The 26,693-nt window shown below is 37.3% G+C and overlaps 5 protein-coding genes across 11 annotated transcripts; 3 read left to right on the plus strand and 2 right to left on the minus strand.

Moving 5' to 3' along the window:
• LOC18790515 (uncharacterized protein At3g49720) lies at positions 3,826-6,577 on the minus strand. 4 transcript variants are annotated; one of them, XM_020568830.1, is made up of 7 exons: positions 6,466-6,577; positions 6,194-6,361; positions 6,046-6,088; positions 5,858-5,902; positions 5,155-5,532; positions 4,562-4,617; positions 3,826-4,303 (listed from the first exon to the last, which is right to left on the minus strand). In XM_020568830.1, exons 2-7 carry the CDS (start codon positions 6,326-6,328, stop codon positions 4,151-4,153), a joined length of 810 nt encoding a protein of 269 aa, XP_020424419.1. In that variant the 5' UTR covers positions 6,329-6,361; positions 6,466-6,577; the 3' UTR covers positions 3,826-4,150. The 4 variants fall into 4 exon arrangements, with proteins under 4 accessions (XP_020424419.1, XP_020424424.1, XP_020424417.1 ...); XM_020568835.1 differs by having other exon boundaries at positions 5,155-5,526; positions 6,439-6,577; XM_020568828.1 differs by having other exon boundaries at positions 6,439-6,577.
• On the plus strand, positions 6,667-9,435 carry LOC18793930 (dnaJ homolog subfamily C member 7 homolog). Of its 2 annotated transcripts, XM_007227492.2 has the most exons (7): positions 6,672-7,018; positions 7,106-7,147; positions 7,391-7,519; positions 8,010-8,245; positions 8,490-8,526; positions 8,869-8,926; positions 9,012-9,435. In XM_007227492.2, the coding sequence occupies exons 1-7, from the start codon at positions 6,872-6,874 to the stop codon at positions 9,089-9,091; spliced, it is 729 nt and encodes a 242-aa protein (XP_007227554.1). In that variant the 5' UTR covers positions 6,672-6,871; the 3' UTR covers positions 9,092-9,435. The 2 variants fall into 2 exon arrangements, with proteins under 2 accessions (XP_020424438.1, XP_007227554.1); XM_020568849.1 differs by lacking the exon at positions 7,106-7,147 and having other exon boundaries at positions 6,667-7,018.
• LOC18793889 (squalene monooxygenase) lies at positions 9,555-13,908 on the minus strand. Its single transcript, XM_007222272.2, has 8 exons — positions 13,150-13,908; positions 11,773-11,884; positions 11,454-11,628; positions 11,109-11,277; positions 10,764-10,982; positions 10,370-10,645; positions 9,998-10,276; positions 9,555-9,911 (listed from the first exon to the last, which is right to left on the minus strand). The coding sequence occupies exons 1-8, from the start codon at positions 13,387-13,389 to the stop codon at positions 9,771-9,773; spliced, it is 1,611 nt and encodes a 536-aa protein (XP_007222334.1). The 5' UTR covers positions 13,390-13,908; the 3' UTR covers positions 9,555-9,770.
• On the plus strand, positions 16,511-19,429 carry LOC18788837. Of its 3 annotated transcripts, none has more exons than XM_020554377.1 (5): positions 16,511-16,837; positions 16,959-17,154; positions 17,263-17,349; positions 17,862-18,055; positions 18,653-18,741. In XM_020554377.1, exons 1-4 carry the CDS (start codon positions 16,620-16,622, stop codon positions 18,015-18,017), a joined length of 657 nt encoding a protein of 218 aa, XP_020409966.1. In that variant the 5' UTR covers positions 16,511-16,619; the 3' UTR covers positions 18,018-18,055; positions 18,653-18,741. The 3 variants fall into 3 exon arrangements, with proteins under 3 accessions (XP_020409966.1, XP_020409967.1, XP_007223399.1); XM_020554378.1 differs by lacking the exon at positions 18,653-18,741 and adding an exon at positions 19,354-19,429 and having other exon boundaries at positions 16,531-16,837; XM_007223337.2 differs by lacking the exon at positions 18,653-18,741 and having other exon boundaries at positions 16,532-16,837; positions 17,862-18,239.
• On the plus strand, positions 18,681-21,545 carry LOC18789836 (sodium-coupled neutral amino acid transporter 5). Its single transcript, XM_007227430.2, has 5 exons — positions 18,681-19,175; positions 19,354-19,506; positions 19,917-20,120; positions 20,516-20,981; positions 21,194-21,545. The coding sequence occupies exons 1-5, from the start codon at positions 18,773-18,775 to the stop codon at positions 21,330-21,332; spliced, it is 1,365 nt and encodes a 454-aa protein (XP_007227492.1). The 5' UTR covers positions 18,681-18,772; the 3' UTR covers positions 21,333-21,545.

A 26,693-nucleotide genomic window follows, 5' to 3' on the forward strand; every position in this document is an offset into this window, starting at 1 on the left:
GTAAACATGTTGTAGGAAGTTTGCGTCCGCCAACCCGCAACATGGCTCCCATCTCACGTTACGCCATATAATGTCCTCATGCACATATACATTATTTTTTTCATCTCTTCTCTTAATTTCTTTGTTAGATATTTACAGCTAGACTTCCATGCAGTTAGTTAGGTCTACCAATTAGTACGTATATACACGAAAAGACCGGTAACAAAAGTACGTATACGGACAATGTTTTCTTCAGTAACATTGAAAGATTTGGAGCTACTACTACAAGAAAAATTGAATGATGATCACTTTAAGAGAGTGAGGTCATGGATTGACTGGAAACTGGAGGTCACCTATACTTGTACCGTGGGTAACACATAATTGATTAGCCGGGCTCTTGGAAGTATATACGACATGTGTTTGGTTGGAAAGTAGTCAGTTTTGTATGTATTGTGATGCCATGTACTATATAAACGTTTGTGTTTGTGTGTAAAGGTAGATTGAAGAAGAAAAGAAGTGAAGGCCAGCTAATAGGTAAGCTCTTGGATGTGACTGAAATAAAAAAAGACAATTGAGCCGTATATATATGGGGAGTTCGAAGTCAAAAAGTTTAATACGAAGTCCAATGAGATAGCATTTCTATGTTGTTACTTTTGTCCTTTGTTGCAGAGTTTTGTACCATATTGTAGTTATGCTTCTGCAACAAAGCAAGAAAATAATACCATGCTTTTTGACCTGACCATCTTAAATTATTTTGCAGGCTTTTCTTGTTGCGAGGCCACATGACATGAGGTACTCTCAATAATACCCAAATGGGAAAATTTACTTAGAGAAGAAGCTACGAGACTGTAAAAATTGCCAAAATTATTATGTTATTCCAAGCCCACTTTGGAGACTCCAATACTCAAACGTTGTAGCTTTTAATAACACTGTCTTGTTGTCGCATCAACATATCAAACGCAGATTAACACCCGGAGGTTCCTTCGATTCCATTTATTTAGGAGATGACATGATGTTGCACCAGGCAATATGTACATGCACACTTGGTCCTCTCAAGTCAAACATTTCCAGTCATGGGCAAGCCCTAATTCTTCACCATAATTAATGATGCAGAAACCATGCCGGCCGACCCATGCGTGCTGTTTTATTTTACGGCTCTTCAATATGTGATGTATGTTCACGTGAGGAAGAGAGTTTGATGCCAGTCCAGGTGAGGAAAGGTGGCGTTTTCAAATTAGGAGTCGGGACAAGATCGGATCGATAAAATTTTCGGCATCACGTGTTAAGTAACAAGATATATTCAGTTTTGTTTTGTTTTGTTTTTTTTATTATAAATATTGTTGATGCATAAAAATGGTCGAACATTTTTGGGCCCAATATAGAGATGATGTCTTTTTCTGCCTCACGGGTTCTTCAGCAGAAGAAGTGACCTGCAAGGCAAATAATGAACAATGAGTCCTTGAGTACTGGCTGAAAACTCTTCGATGATATAGTCTATGTTGTACGGACACGGGTACGGGGACACGGCGACACGGAAGATTTCAAAAAATTAGGACACGGATACAACTAAGACACGGCAATTAAAATAATAATTTATTCTCAATACTTCAATGTCACATAATTCCATAAAACAAAACAAATAACTCATGTTCATCATCCATACATAATAATTAATAGACCACAAAATAAAACATAAATTATCTAACTCTCAATCTTCTTCAAGCATCTATGTCTTCATTATTATTGTTATTATTTGATGTGTTTCTCTTTAAAAAAACAGAAGAAAGAATTGTCACCTCACCACCAAATCCAACTCTTCTACTGCTGTGGAAGGAGATAAAAAAAGAAAATAGAGAACATAAATAAGTGCATTTGAAAACAGAGAAAAAAAAAATTGCAAAGAGACTTACCTTGTGCAAAACCAGAAGAAGGGGAGGAGAAGAGCTGTGACGGAGGAAATGAACTTTGGCAGCAGAAAAAGTGAGATTTAGGTTTTAAAAAAATCCTTTTTCCACTTTTAGCCCCTAGTTTTAAAACTATTCAAATCAGTCCACCAAAGTTTCAAAAATCACATTTAGACCATAGATTTTATTTTAAAATTTTCAAACTGGTCCATGCCGTGTCTTGATCGTGTCGGAGCCGTGTCTTGACTATGTCCCAACCGTTGACTGTATCCAATGAGTCTCGAGGGCGCGTCGGAGTTGTGTCGGCGTGTCCGACACTCCAGCAGTTTGAAGTGTCCGTACAACATAGGCTATAGTTAGCTTTTAAGGACAAAGTGAATAGTGATATGGACAAGGTAATAGCTAAATAGCCGAATGTAACAATTATCTCGTTTGGGGACTTGTGCTCCTTTTTATAGACTTTGGAGGGTGTGCGTCCTGAGTGAAATTTCGATGTAGGATTGTGGGCATTGCCTGATAGGGTGCCATGTGTTCTTGTGAGAAATCACTAGCAAGGCACATTCTTTTGGCATGATCTGCAGGATGGGTTGCTGATAGCTCATCACCTACCAATGGTATTCCGTGAGTCAAAATGCTTTGCCGAGCTTTGTGCGCTCCCTTTGTGGGTCCTTTGTTTCAAGTGTCGCGTTCTGATTGGCCGATCAGATATGATATAAACAAATATAATCTCAAATATTCAACACGCACAATAAATAAGTCACACATATCCAACAACCAACCTACGACCTCAAGCCTTCATTGTACAACATCAATCATCAATATAAATTGAGTCTCAGAATAGCTTAAATAAGTTTCCTAGATTCATCCTGACATGATTGAAGATAACACAAAATAAAAATATTTAGTTAAAAGATGACACGTGTTCGAGTTCGATAAAAACTTTTATTTCTTGAAGAAAAGGCATTTTGATAGAGAATATCCTACCATTGAAAAGGCCACTAAGTTAGCTCAAGTAGCGAGAGAGTGTATGAAAATTGATTAGAAATAGATTTAGGATATGTTAACGGTTCAATCTCTCAAATATAACCCAACGATACCCTATTATAGAAACAGTGAGGACAAATTTTTCTCACGTTGGACACCTAATCATAGGTCCAAAATCCACTCATTTCACATCAAAGCCCAAGGACCCCTTTTTTTTTTTTTTCTTTTCTCGTAGAAAAGAGTTTGGAGCATGTCATCTTATCTCCAATTTTATCGGATGTGCCAAAGGGGAACAAGAACCTCTTTAAATGCAATAACACATTTGAAAGGGCCAACCCAAGCAAAGCAAAAATAGGATGGAAATTGTCCATGCGACACCTAAGCTAAGCCTAGGTTTTTTTTAATGGGATGGAGCTTTTTGCATCATGCAGGCTTTATGTCTCCCACTAAATCTGCTACCTTATCCTTGAACTCCATTACCAGAACAGCTTGGAAGAAGATGAACCTTTTTTTCTTTCAGTACCGTCCACAACAACACAACTATGATGTTGTTCATGTGCTTTTGTTTTGTTTTTTTGGTACAACATAATGGACTTGATTTAGTGGATGGGATCCCCCCCACCCCACCCCATTTCTCAAAGGAGAAATAATTGTTACACACAGCCAACAAATGACATGATATTTTCTCTTTGAAAGTATTATTAGGGGTGATTCAAGCAAAGAATCTGGAGTACATCGATAATTGCTCTTAACCACTTTAGTTACAAGCCCATATTGCCCTACCCTATCAATCAAAAGTTTAAACTTGGATAAAATAAATAAATAATGCAAATAATAACTTGAGATGTTTGGCCACCCTTTACTTAGTTCTAAGCTAAGAAATGGATTAATATTAAGCTAATAAATTCTTTGACTAACATCACTATTACCTATATTACAAAAGTGAATCATGAATATAAAAATCTAAAAACAATAATATGGTGTGTTGCTTTCTTCTGTTTGACAATTGAGAATAGATGAAATCCTAAATTCAATTCATATTGAAAAAACTGGGGAGGAAATAAGAGCCTGCAAACCTCCATCTCAAATTACATCAAAGAATTGGCTCAAGGAAAACTAATTTAGCCGACACATCTGAGCACTAATTCAGGCTTCACTTTCCCAAAACAATTTCAATGAAAGAATAAATACATGAAAAAAAATAAGGTTCAACGGATCGGGGTAAAAATTCCTAAAAAATTTATGTTACTGTACCAAGCAGCTTCAAGATATATGTCAAGATGTCAATTGAATGACTTGAGGTGAAAAACTTGGCAGTTTGAGACATATGACATCTTTGTTGCGGCCAGTTTAAACTTCTTGGCGGCATCTTCGTTCTCATCTAAACTAATCTGACCAAAATACTTAGACCACCAGGAGGTGCTCCTCAATTTAGCCTTCGGAAAGAAAACACTTCAATATGTCAGTTATGCAGTGAATGAAAACAATTATGTAAACCCCCCAATAACAATTTGAAAAATCAAAGACAAGGTAGAACGACGAAATAAAAGGAAACATTAGAAGGCAGAAGGGTATAAAGACATGGACAATGAACATAAAATGTTTTATCCTTTTGACATGTTCAAGGTTCGAAGAATAATTGAACAAGCAAACATAAAGGAAACTAGAGTATCCTAAGTGCAGCAGTTACTTACCGCCTTCCCAAATTTGGAGACCTCAGCAGCTTTAGCTCTCTGCTTACGAGGATAGCCTATATGGCAGATATCAAACATCTCATTAGGCCGACAGATTCGTAAATTTCTCCCACTAAGATGTGGATTTTGTATTGCTACTTGGCACAAATAAAATACTCTGTTCCTGATATGAAAGAAGACAAAATTTTCTCGCAGAACCAGAAATACATCTTCAAAATAGTAAGAGGCAAAACCAGGTGGACTATATGGCACCCAAACAGGCACATTTTATCAAAATGAAAAGAAAATACTTTTGTCACCTTCCTAGATTCGACCTGCTCACAAGTTGTTACAAAAGAAGACAGGTTACAGATCTCCAAATCCAAACCAAGGACCTTTGCTGTAAGATGACAACTCCAGAAACATATGAAATCAGGCTTATACGGATTTGAACATCAATAGTTCAGTAGAGGTTGGCCATCAATGAGGGGCACAGAATTGCAAATGATGTGACCATAATCAGGTAGAAGAACCTCAAGGATAGGGCAGCCTATAAATGTACAACGAAATGCAAAATACATAAATGTATTTAACAAGTAGACATAAGATCTTACCAGTAAAGACCACAAGACCATCAACTGATACCCTTGCTAGATCCGGGAGGGTCTTGTTGAGGTATTTATCCGACAAATAATCCAACGCATCCGAAACAAGTACAATAGAAAACGACTTTGGCCTGTATGGAAGCGGATACTTGATATCAACAACACGAACTACGTCTTTGCGCACAAGAGCTTTACAGCTTCTACCAGCATCCTCTACATCATAAGGTTCCACACCCCATGCTTCAGTTTCTTCCTCACTCAGCAATGTAGAAACCACTGCACAAGTATCAGGGCCAACGTGCAAAACCTTATGCATGCTGTCACCATATGCTTTCTTCAAAACAGGAATTGCTCGTTGGACCTCCGCTGTGCATGAGTGACCTGCAGCTAAAATCTTCATATGCGGCGACTTAAAAACAAGTTCATAGACCAGCAAAAATGTAGCAAAATTACGAATACATGAACTAAATCACCACCTGCTTGTCAACTCATACCATTTTCCAAAGCTAGAAACTGGGATTAAATTTCACAAATTAAAACATAACTGCTAGTGTTGCGACGGTTTTGAACATTTTCACACAAGAAGAGACATATTGTCTTTAATGCAAAAGACCATTTGTTGTAACTTACTCACACACAAAAAAATGTTTTGTGCCATGGTCCGGTACAAAGATATAATTTAAGAAATATACAGAGCATATACAAAATATACCTTCAACCCTGCTAACAACCCCTTTAACAATGCCACCACCTCCACCTACATGCAGTCACAAATACATAACATGAACAATATCTATCAGACCAAAAAATAAAAATATTATGAAATGAAGTCGAATTCGTTACGCATTAAGCAGAACAAATCGATATGTAAAATCAAAATAAAAGCAAAAGGCTACCAACCTCTGCCGCCGTTGTATGAATAGGCAAGAAGAAGCAATGCTCCCTGAAAATTCATCATTACCATTATTCAAATGAACCCAACATTATTTCTTCAGCCCACAAATTAAAATAAAATAAAAGGAAAGGAAATTGAGAGTAAATTAATTACCACGGCGATAAGTGCGACTGATAAGATCGGAGAAGACCTCGACTTAGAATAGGCAGAGCCTGAGAGTAAAGAGCCTCCATTGTCCCCAAATCGCCGAGACGGGTTCAAATTCACATTCACTGGCCTCCGAGACATGGCTTTTCGGACTTTGCTGTTTTATGTGTATCTCTGCCATAATTAATTAATTAATCACTAACTAATTAATTAAAATTGCATTTGCCAAACACATCTGTTAACGAAATTACCAGAAAAAGAGGCGTTAAAGAACCCACATTGGATCGGATTTGCCTGCTGCTGACTCAGAGAGTCTCTGTGCTATGAGTTGGGAGTTGAAGACGATGGCTCGTTTTTTCTCTTTTGGTTCCAAAATCTAGTTGGTTTGGGCCGATTGGGCCCATGAGCCCACCGCCCACAAATCACACAAGCCCACTTCGCCAAGATTGGAGATCGGTTTCTCTGCTCAGATGTGTCTCCAACTCCATTTCCATTGAGAATTTGACAGAGAGTCGTATTCCAAGGCGGTGTAAGCGACTCTGTGAGGAAATACCATTCATAGAAGTCCAATTTTTTTTTTTTCTTTTGAACAGGAAAAACCCTAGCCATGGTTGTTGGGTTTCGCGAACATTTACAGTAACAATTGTTGAATTCGATAGCTAAAGCCTGAGACTTTGCGGGAAAATGAGCGACGACGATGGTAATCGGAATAGGAATAAGAATGGCCCGCGGACGCCGCCAAACAGACCCTACCAGGAGAGAGAGGAAGACATGAAGATTTGGGGAATTCTGGTGTTTGGTCTAATTGGCGCCACCGCCACCACTCTCGCGGTAAGTTCAATTATCTTCATCTTCCTTCTTGTACGAGTGTGAGGCCAATAGGAATTGAGAATTGAGAATTGTGTGGGAATTTGGCAGGTTTCTCAGCTTCGTAGGACTGTTGATTGGGTCTATACTCAGGTAGATTTCGTATAGATAATGGGTTTGTCTGCGATTTTGTAAATTCGAAGCCTTTTGTTATTTGTGAACCGAAAGTTCTATGCTTGAGATGACATTTAAGAGACCATGGTTAATGTAGTTAAAAGTGCTTAATTAGAAAGTAATCCTGTTCTTTTCTTTTCTTCTTCTTAAATAAAAGTTAATATGTGGGTTAGTTTGTAGTTCTTACTGGAGCTGATCATGTTTTTCATTGCATGGAAAAAGTTGTTCAGATCACAATCATCGTGGAAAGGAGGAAGCGGTAGTTCATTCCGGACATCCTTTCAGGAGGAAGCATGGAAAAAATATAATCGTCGCATGCAAGAGGAGTATGAGGAAGAACTGGAGAGAGTGGTGAGTTTTCATTCTAATTTCTATATTGGTTTTCAGATTTACTTCTCGGCAACTATCTGTTAATCAAGCAAACGTTGATTGTAAAACTCTGTTAATGTTTATTTATTTATTTGTAAGACTGAAATCTTCCGCCATTATTGCCATTGTTGTAAAACTCTCAGAGTGCTGTTTTTTGGCCAATTGCTGTTTTGCCTTTACTCAAACTTATTTCATTGTATATTTCTAAATGCAAAAGGCATGCACAAGTCATCACATTGCATCCCGAAAACCTGCTGAGCGCAGAATTAATATTTTCACCTCCAATGTTAGAGTAGTTCTTAGTGCTTGCCTTAAAATGTCAAGTCTCTCTCTCTTTAAAACAAAGAAAGCATCCCTGAGATGACTCAAAGGGTTTTTTTTAAAATAAAAAAAATCACGATTGTAACATAGAAAGCATCCCTGAGTTAACTCAAAGGGTTGTTGTCTTTTTTAATCATGTTGTCATCTGTAGGAACGTATTAGGCGTATGCAAAGTGTGTTCAATAGAGAGAGGAACAAATATAAAAGCAGCTATGAGAGCTGGAGGGAAAATGGTCAAGGTGCATACCATCAACATTTCCAGCGAGAAGATTGGTATTGGAAAACTGATACATCCTTCAAAGACCGGAGGAATAATTACAGGAAGACTCCTAGGGAAAATGCAAGCTATTTATTATCGCATCATTACTCAGTATTAGGCCTTGACAGGTAAAGTTGGTATCATGCATAGATCTCCTTTCTGTGTACTGTTGATAGTCAATGTCTGGCTGATGTACCAAGTTGAGTTTATATCATTTTTAGATGTAATGCTTATGCTTCGTAATGCTGGATTCACTTTGCACTTTCGTCCCATGTTCAGAAGATCAGATCTGTCAGACATGTATTTGCATGATTCCCCAATCTCATCAATAACATAAACTTGACATTTTCACTTCTCTTCTTTTTTGAACAGGTTTAGAAAGGCACCTTACACGGATGCTGAGATTAAGGTATTCCCTGTGTTTTGACTTACTGTTAACAGTGTTAAGAGCTAATAGATTTCGTCCTCTGTATTTTCCCCTATTAATTTTATGACTCTAATTGGATGTTGGCTGTACCTGTACCTCGTGACATTTTTTTTTTTGTGGCGGAGATTATGTGGACCTGCTATAACTTCGTGTCAAATATAACAAAAGAGATCATAGGTTCAAACCACAACAAAAACTAGTAGTTCTGATATGCGCTGTGTATTGAAGTTCCAGCAGCAGTTACTAGAGTCTAATCAATTAAAGAGTTTCATAGAGTAACTGAGTCATTTCTTTTGTGCTCTTAACCTTGTTTTATTCTTGCAGACAGCGTTTAGGACTAAGGCAAAGCAATTTCACCCAGATCAAAACCAAGATAATAAAGGTGGAAAATTCTTGGCCATTACTGATTTTTTGTTAGCTGATGCCATTGCTTTGCATTGAAGTTCACTGCTTGTCTTTTGTTGCAGAGGCTGCTGAAGCAAAGTTTAAAGAGGTAATGACGTCCTACGAGGCCATAAAGAAAGAGAGGGGAAACACGAATCTGTGAACCGGCTGATACAGCCTGAGATTTTTGAGACGTTGAAGGGCGCAGGGTTGTGCAGTATTCAACAGGGCACTTCCACCTTTTCTTTGCATTATTAGTAACAGCAATAACATATTTTTGAGTAGATAAATCTTAGCCTCTTGATAAAGAATTTGAAAGTTCGTTCTTGATGTTGTATATCAAATGGGAATAATTGGTGATTTTTTTTTATACCCACATAAAGTAAAAGCGGGCTATGTATTTGAATTTTGGAGAACATGCGACTATGCATGCATAGGCTTTGTAATATATTGTTTTAACAATTTTCCAAAAATTATGTGATATATATTATTAATTGAGTTCTTTTATTTGAGTGTGATTAACTGAAAAATAATTCGGTAGAATCTTTGTTTACCATGTGGATGTTCTGTGTTTTTTAATCTTTTTTCTACGGGTTTGAATTTGATCCTTAAATAAAATAAACAAATAAATAAACTATGGAGGACATTAGAAGTCTTTTTCTTTCAATTATGTACTTGAAAAAAAAAAAATTAAAGGAATAAACACATAGAAAGAAAGAGTCCTAGAAAACAAAATCTGCGGTTACTACAACAAATCTCTGTTTTTTGCATTCACCATCCTCCCCTTCAACTTCGCACAAGGAATCGGAGCCTCTGCCGGCAGCACGGTTTTCTCAAAACCTTCAATTTATGCTATCTTCAGTCTTTTTCATTTGCTTCTCGCTAGAGACAGGTGCTCTGTAATATGCTGGAACAGTCGCAGGAAAAAACATTTGTCTAACTCCTTCGGCCTTAATTATGGGGAATATGATTCCTGAGGCACTCTGCAGCAGAGAAACTTGTCTGGTCAGAAATCATATAAGCATCTCACTAGTGTGAAGAAGGGAAAATACAACCAATTTATACTCACGGAAATTAATCTGGCTCCAATCCAGGCGCGTTTAGGCGATGGAAATGGCAGCAACAGTCGACCAACACCGTATACTGCAACAGCGAAGAAATGGAGAACCAAACTCAATGGGCGAGGGTTGAGTCCCGAGAGTAGAGATACTGGTCCATTAGAGAATACACCTCCGAGACTTAGGTAATCGAAGCAAGCCTGACGCATTTCCTTCCTCGCTTGATCAGGTGAAGAAGAAAAGACCTTGTAAAGGGCCCCTGCCAATGTATTTATAGTGGATGCCACTGGCTAAAAATTGAAGGATTATATAGACTCCGGAGTTAGAATTTAGATAGCGCAGAACTTCGTGTTTTAAAACACCAACATATTAATATAACTTACCTTGCGCAGAGTGTAAAACGATTCAAGATATTTCGACAGTGTGGATGCATCATTTAGGTTGGTCAAAGGCCTGAGAAGATTCTGCAGCACAACGATATCAGACAATGCCACGGTCATTCCTCCCCCTGTTAGAGGGTGGCGCATGTTGAATGCATCTCCCATCAATAGTGCTCCAGGAGTAGGATAGGGAGCGGCTGGCATGCTTCTGTTGGGCATTGTCCTTATGGTACCCTTATCAACTGCAGCTATGAAGGCATCATAAAGTTGAGGGGGAATCTGCAATTGAAGTGCAGAGAAAACATGAAACCAAATCCTGGATTTAATGGGTAAATAGAAATGCAGAGAAGAAAAAAAAGTTCAATAAAGTCATAAAAAGCATATATATGTACGGTACCTGAGGAGCCACCACAGCCTTCAAATACTTTGCCATTTCACCATTTGAAATGGACGGAACTTTTTGTCCAGGTACATCAACCAGACAACGAACCTCTGTACTACTGATTTGATAGAACAAAATAGGAGAAGGGTCTGCTAATATAACATGTCCGTGATTTGCATGCGGAAGATCGCAATTCTCCAGGATTAACCCAACAAAACAAGAAGGCACATCCACCTGCAGAAAACAAAATTAAGAAAAAGAAGTTGATGACAGCTCTAGGCATTAACAAAGAAAGTTGAATGTCACATATGTTTTTAGTTACTTTGCAGAAAAATATAATGCTATATATCCAAACCTCACCTTAGGATCACAAAGAGAGCGACGCAAGTTGGAGAAACAGCCATCACAAACAATAGTAAGAGGTGCATATGCTGTCATCTCTTGGCCAGTCTTATCCTTGTATTGCACACCTTTAATTGTTCCCTTTTCTTCAAGCAGAGAAGTAACTGTTCCTTGCTCCAATTGCACACTAAAGAAAATAAAAGAAAAGGGAAAGCATAACTACAAGTGAATAGAAAGTCTCCAAAGAAATGAAATATATTAAACAATAGCACGTGAAACTCGCCACTGAGTCAACAGGCAGAAACAAAGAGTATAAAGGAAACCAACATTTGATATGTATCAACCAAGGGAGAAAATGCATACTTGGGAAGAGTTGCAGCCTTCTCCCGCATCCTCTGTATGAAACGGCCATTGTGGAAGCTCCTTCCAGACACATCTGAGTGAAATTTCTCCAAGGGGTAAGAGAGTTTAGTATTTTTCCCGTCCTTGAAAAGGGCATAGCCAAACACCCGCTGAGCATCAATTTCCTCCACACAATCTGCAGTCAGATATAATTCAAAGTCCATTAACTAATGATTTCTGCTGTAATTCAGTTAATCAATTCCAACTAATTCACTATGAAACAGAAACTTGCTGCATAAACATATACATCTCCATGGTTAAAAAGTTTGAATGAGACTACCTTCTAGTCCCAGCTCAATTAATTTGAGGTAGCCTCCAGGTTGTAGTAGTTCACCAACAATTCGGTCTGGCTCTTGCAAGTCTCGTTCAATCACATGAACTCGACGTCCATCCTACAGTCCAAAGTAGGTTCATCAATTTCCAAAAGAAATAATTTGCAGTAGAATCAAACCAGATAAAAGAAAACTAAGCAATTGCCATCTCCCTTAGGGCGTCTTCAGCTTTGATGTTTGTTTTTTGTTATTGAAAAAAAAAAGGCCCTGTTACGACAATCTTTTACAGTATGGATACAATGTAAAAAAATTAAAAATTTAAAGTCAGGCACGAATATGAGCTTGAAAAATTAGGCTGCAAAGTACATCAAAGCTTAATTTCAATCCATGACCAGCGTTGTAAGCTTGAATCTGGTCAGTAAGACAAAACCTCACAAAAGTGCAGGCCCTTGTAATTACAGGACTTAGTGGTAGTTGGTAACAGATAAATTACATAGTCTACATTCTTTTCTTTTTGGTGGAAATAGTATGTCGTATTAGACTCTTCATATATAAGGAATATACTTTTGACAGCAAAGCATTCTGTCCTTTACAATCCCCAGTCCTAGCTGGTAGACAATACAGGGCATATAGTAGTTATTCAAACGTAATGTTTGAAACAACAATCTAAACAACAAATATAAAAGATTGCAGAAAGAGATATTCCTTTAGATTTGTACCTCTACCTGTACGAACTAGACTTTAACAGCACACTTGATCCAATCAAAAGGTCTTAGTATTATCAATTAAAATTGAACACATAGTCATTGATCATATGTATTTTAACTAGGCAACCACTTACAATTTTACCAAAGATCCTACCAGCATCTACAGGCAATAAGTTCATATATAAAGTTTTGACAGTAACTATGCGAGTGATGCAACAACCTCTTCGAAAACTAGAAAAATATTAGAGACCATAACAGCAAATTGAAACCACTATCTTTATTCATATTCTAGCATGATTATCAGAGATGATGTCAGATTAAGACATAAAGGTGTAAGCTACCTAGATGACATTTAAGCAGGTTTGTTTACTTGTTAAAGCTTAATTCAGAAGGTTATTAGAGTAATTCTGTATAATGTGTAGGTGTATATGGTGCCCGCGCTTGTGTGTCGCTGTGTTTGTAATTAACCTTAATTTTATATTAAATCAAATCACTAACAGTTTTCAAGAGCGTCTGCTTTTTCTTTTTAACCTTTTCAAAAGAATTCAAGCGCGTGTGCCTCGTCGCACACAGAAATCAGAATACCATTCTGATTCAAATCAACAAGAAATGAAAACAAATGTGTTTGTTTGCCGAGAAAATGAAACTCAGAGGCTCAAACGAAGCATATTCTCTCACCTTGCCGAGAGTGTGAGCCAGAGCGGCGCCTGCGACGCCTGCTCCGACGATTATAACGTCGACATCGCCGTCAGTAGATCTGCATTCTCCATTCGAGACCATGACGCTCTTCACGCACTCGCTTCTCTTCTCCACCAGAGCGCTGCGACGATCGTCGTTCCTCTTCACCAGCGTTCTGTACAGCGCCACGAGGCCCAGCACAGAGGCCAAGATCCATCCAAGCAAGTACTGATCCGCCATTTCTCCTCCGCAAATGCGAACTCGATCGAAGCTCTCAGAGACGACAAAAGGACAAAACGACGACGCGTCTCTCTGTTTCTCACTCCCTGTCTGTCTGTATCGGCTTTTTTCTTGATGCGTCTCTCTCTCACACACACACACACACACACACACACACACTCTCTCTCTTCTCTCGAGTCTCTGGCTCTTCGCTGGCTCTTTGCCTTTTTTGAACGGTTATAGGCTGTTGCAACGGTGCCACGATATGTGTGTTGGCAGGGCATGTTCACTTTTTATGGGGCTCCACGAGTCACAACGACAAGTTTGTCACAGCTGTGCAATACGATGCGTTTGGTTGGATTTCTAACTTGTGCCACGGGAGTGTTCTTGCTTAAGCTGTGCGTATTGAACCCCAGGTTGACTGGTGCTTCACTATTATTCTAAGTTTTTATGTTTTTTTTTTAATTTTATAATCACGTATTATTGAGGGGTGTACTCAATTAAAATTTTAAAATAGTTTAAAAATTCAGGTGTATTCAATTAAGATTTTAAAAAAGTTTATATAAATTTGAATGTTCAATTTCAATTTTCAATTGACTTTAAAAAAATACATTGAAATATATGTGTATTCAATTATGACTGTTTAGAGATAAAAAAATCTCTTCTCTTTTTCTACTACGCTTTTATATATGTATGATCTCTCATCAATATTCTTCCCAATAGTTGTTGTTGTATATCATATATCATATATTCTCAATATCGATAGTCTTTCAACGTGTGTTTCTCTTTTTCCCAATGGTAGTTGTTGCTGTTACAAATAAAAGCTCCAATCTCCTCTTTGAATAGTTGTTGTTATTGTACATCATATATCAATGTAAAATAGCAACCCCGTTATTTTTTCTACTTTTCCTTCTTTTATTTTTTATTTTTTATTTTGGTTGGTGTTAATTTTTATTTGTTTTTGTACATTATATTATGTTATAGCCTTCTTTATCGATATACAGGCATCCTTTATTTTTGTCATTTTTTTTGTTATGCCTTTTCCTTCTTTATTAGTTGTTTACAATGTTATATGTGCAATTCAGATTTTTTTTGTCATTAATAGAGATGGAAGAAGTAGACGCTTAACTATGAAATGAAGAAACCGAGAAAGGAAAAGAAGAAAAGAAAATGGACAATGAATAATTAGAGAAACATTATCCTGAAACCATAAAGATATTGTTGATGGCAAGAGAAGCACTAGCTCAAGTGCCAAAAAAAGGGAAAAAATAAAGAAAATAACATTTTAGAACTTTAATCAACTCTTTAAAATCTATGATAAAACTATAACAAACACCATTAAAATCAATCTAGGAATTCAATCAAACTCTATGCAAAGTTGATAGAAATCAATTCAAATATATTGAACTCTATAAACTTTATAAATCCATTGAACTCTTTTAAAATAGTAATTGAATACACTTAAAAAAATACAAGTAATTTGATTTCCTTTTGTTTTATAATCTTTTTATTGTGTATTATTGGGAGTTGTAACTTGAAAGTAGAAATAATTACAAGGGAAAATTGTATCATACAATAATACGTAAATTATTTTAACAATTACGGGTTCATTTGATCTCTTGTGTATGGTAGTATTTCTCTCGGCGTATACTCTTTTTTTATAGAACGGTCCTATGGGAAATTGAAACTCAATGACATTTCAATGTATATATTTTTTTTTTTTGGGCCTGCTCTTCAATTTACAAGCATCCACACAGTATCAGAAACCCTTTTTCTATTATACATGGCCAATGAGATTAGGGAAGAAATTAGATGAATAAATTAGTGGTTGAACTGTGAATAATTTTGACCAAAATTTCCGTCTTGGGTTTAGAACTTAGAGTCAAGGCTCTCACGTCGAACAGTTGTCAAACAAAAAGAAGGTCGGGGGACTCGAAAAAAATAAATATAATATTTAGGATACGAACGTATTATTATATTAAATCACGTGAATCCGATTTGTACAGTATATTAGTCAAGAATAATTAAGCTGGCATGGCATTTGATCTAAAATGAATAATATTGTAATCTGATTGGTGGGAGCGTGACAGGCATTACATGTTTTATGGAACTTTAAGAAAAGGATATTTGGGAAAAGAAGAAGTGTGGAAATCGGATCAAGTGACTAATATTATTATAATTTTTAGCTAAAAATAGAAAAGAAAAAGAAAAAGAAAAGAGAGAGATTAATATATTATAATTCTGAAACTCGTCACGCACGAACTTTCTGATTGTAGTGTTTAATATATAAATAGTCTCAAACGAGTCTTAAAGTTAGAAAAGTTGATTGGATGAAATGTTGAGAATTTAGATGGTAGAGGGAAAATTGGAGAAAAAAAAAATTTATATCCTTAATTTTCTGAAAAAATAAGATAGGAGGTCAATTTAAAGCTAAATACAAATTCAACGAGGAAATCACTAATATACCCATATAAATTATATACCAATATAATAAGAGGAGTAGTCGGACGACCAAGGTCCAAGACAAAAGTGTACTCCACCGCTGAAGAATTCGGCGGGCACACTCGTCCGTACGCCGTCAATAATAATGCAACAATAATTTATTTTTTATGAATTAATCAGTCAAAATGAGTAAGACATGATATAAAACCAACTGGCGGCATCAGAGTGTAGTTTGGATTTGCCACTTGCATCGCATGTGTTAAGAAATATGTCCAAATTAACGGCTTCTTGTTATTAATTTGCCTAATGTAAAATCCCACGCCACAACATACAAGTTTGACTGAAGATGAGTGAGCTTCACCATGGCTAGAAAACTTTTTCATCCATATAACTAAAAACATGTTTTGAACCTACATAATCATATTTTATTATGATAAGACTTTATAGCTCGATTGGTTAAGAACGCTTATTATGACATATGACAAGGCTATTCCCCCCACTCAAATATCTCTTGTGTATTAAAAGAGGAAATCATATTCTATCCAATATAATTTTTTAAAATTTTGTATTATTCTTAAAATTTACTAATGCCACGTCGTCATGCTATGCAAAATGAGTTTTTGAGCCCAATGCAAAAAGGGCCCAACAGGCCTGTTGGCAAATCCATTAAGGTAGAAACTCGACTGAGAAGCAGAAAATTAAAATTAAAAGGCGGGCGTAGCGGCATTAGCGGGATCTGATTTGCAAAAGGCGAAAGAAACGAACCAAACCAAAAAGGCAAAGACGCGGTACAGCGAGCAACAGCAAAAATGGAATTTGAGTGCTCTGCTCCGAGTCTCTGGAGAGAGGCCCTATCTTCTTACTCGTCTCGCATCCAATCACTCAACAAACCCAATTTGGTTTCTCTCGACGACTTTTACCGCAACGCGCTCCCTTCTCTCCTCCACCAACGAAACCCTAGCCCCTTCATCACCACCTCCGAGCTCTCTGACCTCATGCGCTGGAAGCTCACACGTGGCAAATGGCGGTACCTCTCTCTCTCTCTCTCTCTCTCTCTCTCTCCTTCAACATTTTTGTGCGTCTATATATCAATTTTGCTGCTAGACTGAGGAGTGGGCTAAACTTGTATGTAAAATTGTGGATTTGAGGCCGAGGCTGTTGGATTTCGTATCGGCTTTGGACGAGGCCGTGGTGAAATCGGCCTCCCAAAAGGCGTTTCAGGCTCTTCCTGATATCTCAAAGGCTATCTCTGAGCTCACGGTGCTCAAAGGGCTGGGTCCCGCCACCGCCTCTGCCGTTCTGGCAGCTTACGCTCCTGACGTGGCGCCCTTCATGTCCGACGAGGTGAATTAACTTAGGCTTTTGAGTGCAGATTTTGGGTTTATTGCTTCTCATTTGAGTATTGTCTTTCTAGTTGATTTTAAAATTTAATTTGTGTTTGTTTGGTAACAGGCTATGGTTGCAGCTCTTGGCAACTCCAAAGACTATACACTCAAGCAGTACCTGTTATTCGTAAATAAGTTACAGGAGAAAGCGAAGGTCAGTCAATTTCTTCAGCATTGGTGTAACTCGGAAAAATACTAGATGACTGCAATGCAAGCATATAACACGTGCACATTATACAAATCTAGTGCCAATTAATTTAGTGTAATACTGTGTGCGGAACAAAAATCATAGGGTGGGCGCAGTTGTAAGCGCAACCTCCCTCTCGCATCCACCCATCACATGCTGTCCATGCGATTTGATGACTATGAGAGGGCACGCATGCTCCCTGCCCAGTTAAACTTTCTCAGGGCTGATTTTCATTCTCATGAGCATGAAAGCTGCTATCATTGTAATTCCAGCCCTTTTTTTATGGTGATTTGAGTGTAGCATGTCCATTTTTCCATACTAAATTAAATTATCATATTAAGTGTGCCAAATCTGTAAGTTGTGATAATTTTAGTTTGGCATGGTGTGAACAATAATATTATCTAAACTAATGTCACATTATTTACTTTTCCATGGATTTTGCTGCCACTTTTAACTATCTGCTGGTGGAATGTATGCAGGAACTGACTGCCGAAGGGGAGACCTTCACGCCATCAGATGTAGAGAGGGCTTTGTGGAGTGGTGCTGTAGGGGCCAAGCTGCCATCTTCGCAATCAGATCCAGACCTCAAAACTGATAAAAGTAAAAATCCCAACAAGAGAAAGCGAAAGCGCTGATGTAGTGCTCTGCCATTTAACTGGCTTTGGCAATGCTTGTAAGTTCTAACTAACTTCGAAACTACATTAAAATGCTGTACAAGCAAGTATTTTATCAACTCATGAACAAAGCTTGTGCTTTGCATATGTTGTAACCTATCTCTGTAGCTTGTGCTTTGTATTTTGCAAACTATGAATCATTGACCCATATGAGTAAATATTGTCTGAATTTATGTTATTTTATTTTATCAGTTTCTGGGATAAAAAAACCCTAAGTCAACGTAAACTGGAAGCCCATTTGAACTTCGGCCTTACCATTAGCAGTTACTGTTAACATATCGTTTGAATGAAATTCTAGAGAGACTTTGTTCGTTTTGGTCTATGCTTGGTCAAAAAACTCTGCAATACGTTAAATTGGTCACTCCCTCTCAAAGAAACGCGTTGAATAAAATTTGAAACACCCAATTGGAATGAAATCCATTAAAAGGCTAATTATCTTTTATAGTCTCTCCTATTTATTGGGCCATCCCTAATGCTTTGCCAAATCGTAAGGAGTTTCCCAAGCTCTGCTTTTGTCGTTTGTTTTCACATAACGGCCTTCCAATTCCAAGCTGTAATAAAATCTGCAAACGTGTCAACGTGCTATTCGTTTCCAGGTCGGTTCTTGTGCGGCCAACAAATCAGATAAAAATCCCTTCCCCAAACCCCCTCAACGGCTTCAGACCCCAAAAAAACTCCCTCAACGGCCAACCCAACAACCCCCATAATCTACCAAAATGACGATTGTCTCATCGGACCGGAAGTACCGGCGCAGCTCCAAGACTCCGCTCCTGCCCCAAAAGCACGACGACCATGACTCCGCCGAGGTCGGTTTCAACGGCGCGTCGTTTTCCGGAGCCGTCTTCAACATGTCGACGACAATCGTTGGAGCCGGGATCATGGCTCTGCCGGCGGCGGTTAAGCAGTTGGGCCTGATTCCGGGCCTAATTATGATCGTTTTGGGGGCTATGTTGACCGAGTCGTCCATCGACATGATCATGCGGTTCACGCGAGCTTCCAAGACAGCCTCGTATTCGGGTCTGGTCGGCGACGCTTTCGGTGGGCCCGGACGGACCCTCCTCCAGCTCTGCGTCGTCGTCAACAACTTGGGCATGCTCGTCGTCTACATGATCATCATCGGTATAGTTTCTGCCCAACAAAACTTTTTATTTTTAATTTCTGGAGTTTATTTATTTTTTTGGGATAGGGTTTTTGGTCAACGAGGTTCAGACTTTCCGAGTTTGGCTGCTAAGCGACGTCGTTTGTGCCCCAGCTTATGTTTTGGGAAGGGGCTAATTTTGGAATTTTGGTGTTGCAGGGGATGTGCTGTCAGGGACTTGGTCGGAAGGAGTACGCCATTCGGGTGTAATGGAGGAATGGTTTGGTCAACGTTGGTGGACCGCACGGTTCTCGCTGCTTCTTCTCACCACGCTCCTTGTTTTGGCTCCTCTTATTTCTTTCAAGCGCGTGGGTACATTCTCTACTTCTCTCCCTCATTGTTTTTTTTTCTTGTTAATAATTACATATTTTGACAAATTGAAGTCGCAAAAAAACTAGTTGCATTGTATAATGTAGCCCAAGTTAGTAAATTGCTAGCCATTTTCTGGTCCTGCTTATATTGTCATATAAGCAGCTACAGTTCTGGCAATGAACTTGCGTTAGTTGTTTTGCTTGAACAACTTTTGAAGACTCTGAACTTCCTCGAGTTATTTACGAATGAATGGAGGCAAGCGTTATTATGTACAATTAGGAAAAAGTGTTCATATGTTCCTAAGAGATGATATCCGATCAAATACCATGTAAATAGAGTTTCAGCTGTTGACTGGCATAATTATTGATTCATTGACTGATTTCTGTACATATATTATCTTTTTGTGCTAGATTCATTGAGATACACATCAGCATTGTCCGTTGCTTTGGCTGTTGTTTTCGTGGCAATGACAGCAGGAGTAGCGATCTTTAAGTTGATGGATGGAAGCGTTGCATTTCCACGTTTGATGCCCAAACTCGTTGACCAGGCATCATTTTGGAAGCTTTTCACTACCATTCCCATTCTAGTCACTGCCTATATCTGCCACCACAACAGTAAGTACTCCATATGCAAATAAGCCTGCTAGATTTCTGTTGTTTTTATAATAGAATTATTGTTTAGGAAATAATGCTTTGTGGTGCGGTAATTTGAAGATGATTTTAGTCCATTAAATTTGGTAATGAATACTAAGGGAGTGGTTAACAATGGTCATGTTACTTTATATTTTGCCGTAAGATACAAACGACCACCATAATCGTAGGCACTGATCTATCTCACGGCAAACTACTTAGTTAGCGACTACAGTTCAAGCTTATCAAGTGACTCAGTGGATACACTTCGGTTCTAATTTCTACAACCATGGTGCATATTGTAATCTTAAATGGCATTTGATTGCTTAATACAAGGATGTGTATTCTATTAGCTGACTACTTTTCTAATGCACTTGCAGTTCACCCAATAGAGAATGAACTGATAGACCCTACCCAGATGAAGTCAATAGTGCGGACCTCCCTTACATTTTGCTCAACTGTTTACATTGCAACCAGCTTCTTTAGTTTCCTTCTCTTTGGGGATCACACGCTGGATGATGTGCTGGCAAATTTCGATGCTGATCTTGGAGTTCCATATAGCTCATTTCTTGATGATATTGTTAGGGTTAGCTATGGCGTCCACCTGATGCTTGTTTTCCCCATTGTATTTTTCTCCCTTCGCCTCAATTTAGATGGTCTTCTCTTCCCCTTTGCCATTCCTATTGCATTTGACAATCGAAGATTCTACACAGTAACTGCAGCTCTCATGGGTTTTATTTTTCTTGGAGCCAATTTTGTGCCTAGCATTTGGGATGCCTTTCAGTTCACAGGTGCTACAGCTGCCATCTCTGTTGGTTTCATATTTCCCGCTGCCGTTGCGCTTAGGTAAGCAACATTGACTATAATGAACTTGTTATAACAACATTGATAGAGTTGCACGTCGAAGCTTAATATTTTTCTAAGCTCACACACTTGAACAGAAGGACAAGCTCAAAATAAAAGGTTGCATTTAGCACTTGATGTTTTGATTGACTGAGAAGAAACCTTCTCTGCTTTGACCTAAAAGCCATGCCTTCTTCCTCTGTCCTGTTATGCAGGGACACTCATGGAATTGCAACAAAGAAGGACAAACTAGTGTCATGGGTGATGATCTTTTTAGCAGTCTCCTCAAGCACAGCGGCCATCTCCAGTGACATTTACAGCATTGTCAGTCGTGATAAACTCGCTGGAAGCTGACATACGAGAACAGCAAAATTTTAAATTCGTTTCATTTAGAATTAGATTAGATTCCTTCTTCTTTTGTCCATACTTTTTTAATACACACTTTTCTTTAACCTTTTTTTTTTAATAATAAAAGCCTACTAATCATTGATCATTAAGAAAATAAAGCGATTGCTTAATCATGTTGTTATGTGGAAAGATTAATCAGTGGATAAAATTACAATTAGCTTAACCAGAGAGGTGTAAATAATGATTCTTAGTGGTCCCCACCAAACACCAAAGCTGTTTGGCATTGCGTTGTTGTGGTGGCATTATTCGACTCAAAGCTTTTCATCGGTTGGGATTGGATGATCATCTGTGCGTGCCTTTTGAACCTAGTTTACTGGGTCGTTTTCAATTTTTCTCAATTGTGACAATAGCATCCAAAACACACATGGCCTGCCCCTTTCCCTTTCTCTCCACCTGGCAGATCTAGAACAGCTGTTTCACTTAATCTCAATTGACCAAGACATGAAGATTGATCAGTTAGGTCACATTTTTCACAACCTCAGAAGCTCTTATATTGTTTTCGTACACTTTCATGGTTTCATGGTTTCTCTGCGCCAATAATATAAAATATGCAGAAAAGTATAAATTATATGTTGCCCACAGAAAATTTTCTTTGGGATTGTTTATTTATCAATCTGACGTCTTACGTTGCTGTTGTGGAAATCAGACAAGTCCATTTGCCTGTTGGTCGTCTACAACAACTAAAATATATAGCTGGGCCTTGTGTTTGTCTCCTCCTTGATTTATACACGTGGATGATGCTATTGTTATTACTAGTTTGTCTCCTCGATTAGAAAAATATTTTTGCATGATGTTATATAGCAATTCTACAAAGGCTGATGTTTGGTTTTTCTCTTTCCAACTTGCGTGTAAGAGGCGGGTACACTGTCTTAACCTACATCTGCCCAACACTGTTTTTGCCAGTTGCATTGCATCTTAACTGGGATAAAAGTAAAAAACCCATAAATTTGATGGAAGATTCCATGACAGATGGTTCTGCACGATAGAAAACGATGTTTGAAAGATTCAAAATTAGACAAAGTCATCTTGAGCCAGTAGGAAGGAGCTTTAGCAGAATGAGACAAACAAAAGTTTGGAGCATTTGGGAGCGGCTGGAATTTGGCCAGGCCATGCCTACATTCACACCTGTTTTTTAATGTTCTGTTTATATTTGATTTGAGATGTTCACGGCACTCTCTTTTTTCAAATTTACACAAACATTGCGTATAAGTATCAAGTAAGAAGGTGTTTGGCCCGTGGTCCGTACTGAAACTGTTGTTTGCATTACTGAAAAGAAAAAAAAATTGTTGTACATCGGATGTTAACAAAAGTTACAAAACATAAATCGTAATCGCCAGTGGCGAATTTATGATTTGAAATCCAATTGGGCGAAATTTACATTAAAAACTCGAGGTTATGAATGAATCTCATTAATACATAAAAATATACACCTAGTAAGAGAACGTAATGAGCTTTACCCTCAAATGCATCTCTATACATAAATGAAAGTATAGCGAAAAAAAACTATTCTTTTTCTTTTAAAAAAAATTTCCAACAAATTCTTTATTTTCTTGGGGTTCGGATTGTGATTTGACATAACAAAAGATAACCTATTTAATCCAACATCCCAACAAAAAATCAAATAAATTCTCATAATAACATTAATGCCTTTAATCAAACATTAACATACCAATAACAAATCAAAACATCTCAAAAATAACAATATCAAATCAAACATCTCAACAAAATTTCAAAAATCAAAGACCTAATTAATTTCAAGAAAGTCAGCAAATTATAATTCATTCTTTAAGTAAACTATAGAATAGATTAGAACACATAGAAAATTCAGTGTTGTCATATAGAAAATCTTAAAATTTTGGGGTAGGAAATTAAAGAGAAGATAATTAAAGAGGAGATAATTAAAGAGAAGATAAATTTTAAGTTATGCATACATATTGCTTACTTTTTGGGTGGGCATTGGTTTGTATGTTTCACATGGGTGGGCAATGGTTTGTATGTTTCACATGGGTTGGCCTCTTTTACATGGGTATTTTTTATTTTTGAAAATTTTGGGGTAGGCAACATCCTACTTTGCCCTAGGTGTAGGACCGCCCCTGATAATCGCAATTTCGTTTATTATTGAACTGATAAAATATAATGCCTGCTAACCGAGTTGAAGCTAATGGAACACCCTCTCCCAATTAGAGCTAAATGCATATGGCAGTCAAGTAGGTTGGATTGGATCCTTAGCCTTAACAAAACCTCCCATCTTGCTAGACAGAATGAAATATTGAGTATTTGACTTGTTTGCTACCTCATCCTTTTTGCGGTGAAAGCATAAAGGATTGTTGAGAAATATGGCAGCATATCATCACACTAATGATGTGCCAATAATAGAAGAAGTGCAAAAATAAAGTAAAAATTTGTGACTTGGATTATAATAGCAATGAATTTGTTTGAGAGCAATTTTATACCTATCATTACAGTCGGCCCATTTCCATCACCAACAAGAACGACAATGAACTTGGACTGTTTGGACATCCTCAAAAGTCATGAGTCACAATAGAAAAAATGAAACAAATGAGAGGGAATTACAAGACATGGACAGCATTACATCCAAACACAAAGACAAATCAGCACGTTTGCAGTGCACAATTAGATGATTTAAACCAATCAGAAAACGACATGTCAATTCGTGGTTGACACTTCGAATCTCATTTTTCCAGTGCAGCAAGCAAACAACCATTTATTCAATTTTTTTAAAAAAATTAGAAGTTTGAATATTTGACAAACCATTGAATTTGAATATATAAAACAATTTGACGAAATAGTCCAAAAGATATTTCTTGCAGTCGTAAGCTTTTAAAAGTTAATTTTGCTAAAACAAATGGGTTTTTTATGTTATAATATTTGATTAATGATTGATTTACATAAAGCGCAGTGTTATAACTATAAATATATATGATATCAAAACATAGAGATACAAGTTACATATCATTATGATATAACTAATGTTACTAATACAATTAACTATAATATTAGGAGGTATAGTACTCTGAATCTGCTTTAAACCTGCCACTTGGACAGTCATTATGATCCCTAACGCATTTAATTATGGATTAAATGCAGTGCTCTTCGATCGCACCTATCACCTAATCTTTGATTAGATTTAAAGAAAGAAAATGCCACATGGACCTACATGCCCTTCAACTTTTACAACTTTCTACTTTGTTTAATCCGTTGCTGAATTAAAACTTCTATTATTCTCTGTGTGTTACTTGTTTTCTTCTTCAGAATCTTAAAAAGAAAACAAAGAAGAAGAAATCAAAATCGAAAGCAATCACAGTGGAGCTGTCATCCACAATTAAAAGTTATATTATCATTGCTATTCCAAAGCCAATTTCGCTGTTTAAATATCATTAGTTATATAATACAATACTAATTCAGTCATTAGTGTCCTAATGCATGACATATATTTCTGTGAAATTTTATAACCAAACCGTGCGACCTAACATTATTGTTTTGCAAGAAATATGTTATGATTTAAATTGTAAAAGTGAAATAAAATGCGTACGTGCAGGAGATTTATAGTTTAGATAATGCATGTATTTGGATTTTTCATTCTCTAATTATCACTGGTATTGAAAAAAAAAACACAAAAGAAATACAATGCTTATTCTGTAATGAGACTATAGAAAGTTTGGTTGGTGTAATAAGTTATGAATGTGACTCACGTAATAATACGTGCATTTCGTTTCATTGCATGGGTTTAAATTTTTCATCTATAAAAAAACGACGGAACGTTTTTCATATGAAGTGGGTGGGATGACGTGGCAAGTAGCCGGGAATTACGCACAGAGAGCTATGGGCAGGCCAGTCACTGCCGGCTGTGGTGGGCACCCAGTTATGACCGAGGACCACCGCCATTCCACGTGTCTACTCCTCCGGCCATCGTGGCACACACTTTATGAAAAACCTGGTCGTCACGTGCGGTTTGTGTTCCTAACTCATCGATCTCATGTGTCAAGATCGACGGTCCATGTTATACCTCCCAAGAATCGACGGACCATATGTTTTACAGTTTTCACTCCTCGTCCTTGTCTCAATATTACTAGAAAAAGGGCCTATATTCTTGTCAGTGGAATAAAAAGACAGTTTTAACCCTTATCCTGTATGTATGCACTCTGTCCCAGTCATCTCCTGCCAGACATTTTTTCAAAAATTTTTTTTGATGGAGGAGTTTTTGAATTTTGAAAAATGGCTCGCTGCTCTCATTTTACTGACATGCCTACGCCACGAGATTTGTTAGTGTGCAGCGCGTCAGCATAGGAGCACCACCGTAACAGCCTGGTGCTCAGTATTATTTACCCGTAATTATCCCCCGTTCATAAACTGAAAGTTGTCGGCGGGTAACGAGGAGGCGAGGGTAATTTAGACCATTTGTATTATCGTATGTTGTCCTATCGATTATAATTTTTTATGGCGCGCCAAACACTAGTGAACTCGCAAGCAGAGGGCGCGTCGTAAATCATGTTTGTAGAATAATTTTGCATTAGTTGGATTAATCAACATATTAAACCTCTCGATTTTCCCTTGTTTAGTATTTTTTTTGGACAGGCGATAAGATAATACAAGATATTTTTACAATTGGTTAATACACTCACAACAAGACTAAATCGTCACTAATAAAATATCGAACTCATCACAAATATATATCGTTTTCGATATCCATGTGAGTTATCATTCAATCAAGTGAAGACAAATATTACTAAACCAAAGACTAATTGATGTTTCGTGAAGTTTCTTTAATAGATTTTGGAATCATGAGGGAAATAATGAATCAACTTCAAGTAACAAAATAAATATTTATAGATTATGATAAAGTGAGCTTAGTTGATCATTATAATAAAGTTGACATAACTTAGTTTAATTACATAAAATCAGACGGTCATGCGCTCTTTTGCATGTCATTTGTCATGCAAAATTTGCAACTCACTGCTGAAAAATAAATGTCATATCAATTTTGGTATATCATGTTTACCACATTCAAAAAATACTCATTAATAACCAACTAAATATAGCTAAATATGATGATTTATTTACTAAGATACGAAAGTCGTTGAAGTATTTATCTTTCTGAACTATGATTCATAATAAATTATTTTGAATTCTCATTAATTATCTACCGGTGCCTCCACTATTGCTCATCATTTTACCCTTTTGAAATTTATGCTATTTTTATGAATAAACCAAAATACAATCTAGTAAGATTAAATTATCATTCGGTAGTGTGATGCACGCTCTTGTCGCCGCGTGGATGATGTCCAA

This window comes from Prunus persica, chromosome G1 (assembly GCF_000346465.2).
Source record: "Prunus persica cultivar Lovell chromosome G1, Prunus_persica_NCBIv2, whole genome shotgun sequence".
NCBI classification, from domain to species: Eukaryota; Viridiplantae; Streptophyta; class Magnoliopsida; order Rosales; family Rosaceae; genus Prunus; species Prunus persica.

Bases quoted from the DNA above. Each gene is read 5' to 3' on its own strand.
- LOC18790515 (XM_020568830.1), bottom strand. From the start codon at position 6,328: ATGTCTCGGAGGCCAGTGAATGTGAATTTGAACCCGTCTCGGCGATTT. The intron at 6,089-6,193 runs GTAATTAATTTA...ATGAATTTTCAG, and splicing joins CAGTCGCACTTATCGCCGTG to GGAGCATTGCTTCTTCTTGC. The intron at 4,618-5,154 runs GTAAGATCTTAT...TCTGCCATATAG, and splicing joins TGGTCTTGTGGTCTTTACTG to GCTATCCTCGTAAGCAGAGA.
- LOC18793930 (XM_007227492.2), top strand. From the start codon at position 6,872: ATGAGCGACGACGATGGTAATCGGAATAGGAATAAGAATGGCCCGCGG. The intron at 8,246-8,489 runs GTAAAGTTGGTA...TTTTTTGAACAG, and splicing joins TCAGTATTAGGCCTTGACAG to GTTTAGAAAGGCACCTTACA. The intron at 8,927-9,011 runs GTGGAAAATTCT...CTTTTGTTGCAG, and splicing joins TCAAAACCAAGATAATAAAG to AGGCTGCTGAAGCAAAGTTT.
- LOC18793889 (XM_007222272.2), bottom strand. From the start codon at position 13,389: ATGGCGGATCAGTACTTGCTTGGATGGATCTTGGCCTCTGTGCTGGGC. The intron at 11,885-13,149 runs GTGAGAGAATAT...TTTGGACTGTAG, and splicing joins TGGCTCACACTCTCGGCAAG to GATGGACGTCGAGTTCATGT. The intron at 10,983-11,108 runs GTGAGGTTTGGA...TGTTTTCTGCAG, and splicing joins GCTCTCTTTGTGATCCTAAG to GTGGATGTGCCTTCTTGTTT.
- LOC18788837 (XM_020554377.1), top strand. From the start codon at position 16,620: ATGGAATTTGAGTGCTCTGCTCCGAGTCTCTGGAGAGAGGCCCTATCT. The intron at 16,838-16,958 runs GTACCTCTCTCT...TGTGGATTTGAG, and splicing joins CTCACACGTGGCAAATGGCG to GCCGAGGCTGTTGGATTTCG. The intron at 17,155-17,262 runs GTGAATTAACTT...GTTTGGTAACAG, and splicing joins CGCCCTTCATGTCCGACGAG to GCTATGGTTGCAGCTCTTGG.
- LOC18789836 (XM_007227430.2), top strand. From the start codon at position 18,773: ATGACGATTGTCTCATCGGACCGGAAGTACCGGCGCAGCTCCAAGACT. The intron at 19,176-19,353 runs GTATAGTTTCTG...TTGGTGTTGCAG, and splicing joins CGTCTACATGATCATCATCG to GGGATGTGCTGTCAGGGACT. The intron at 20,982-21,193 runs GTAAGCAACATT...CCTGTTATGCAG, and splicing joins CCCGCTGCCGTTGCGCTTAG to GGACACTCATGGAATTGCAA.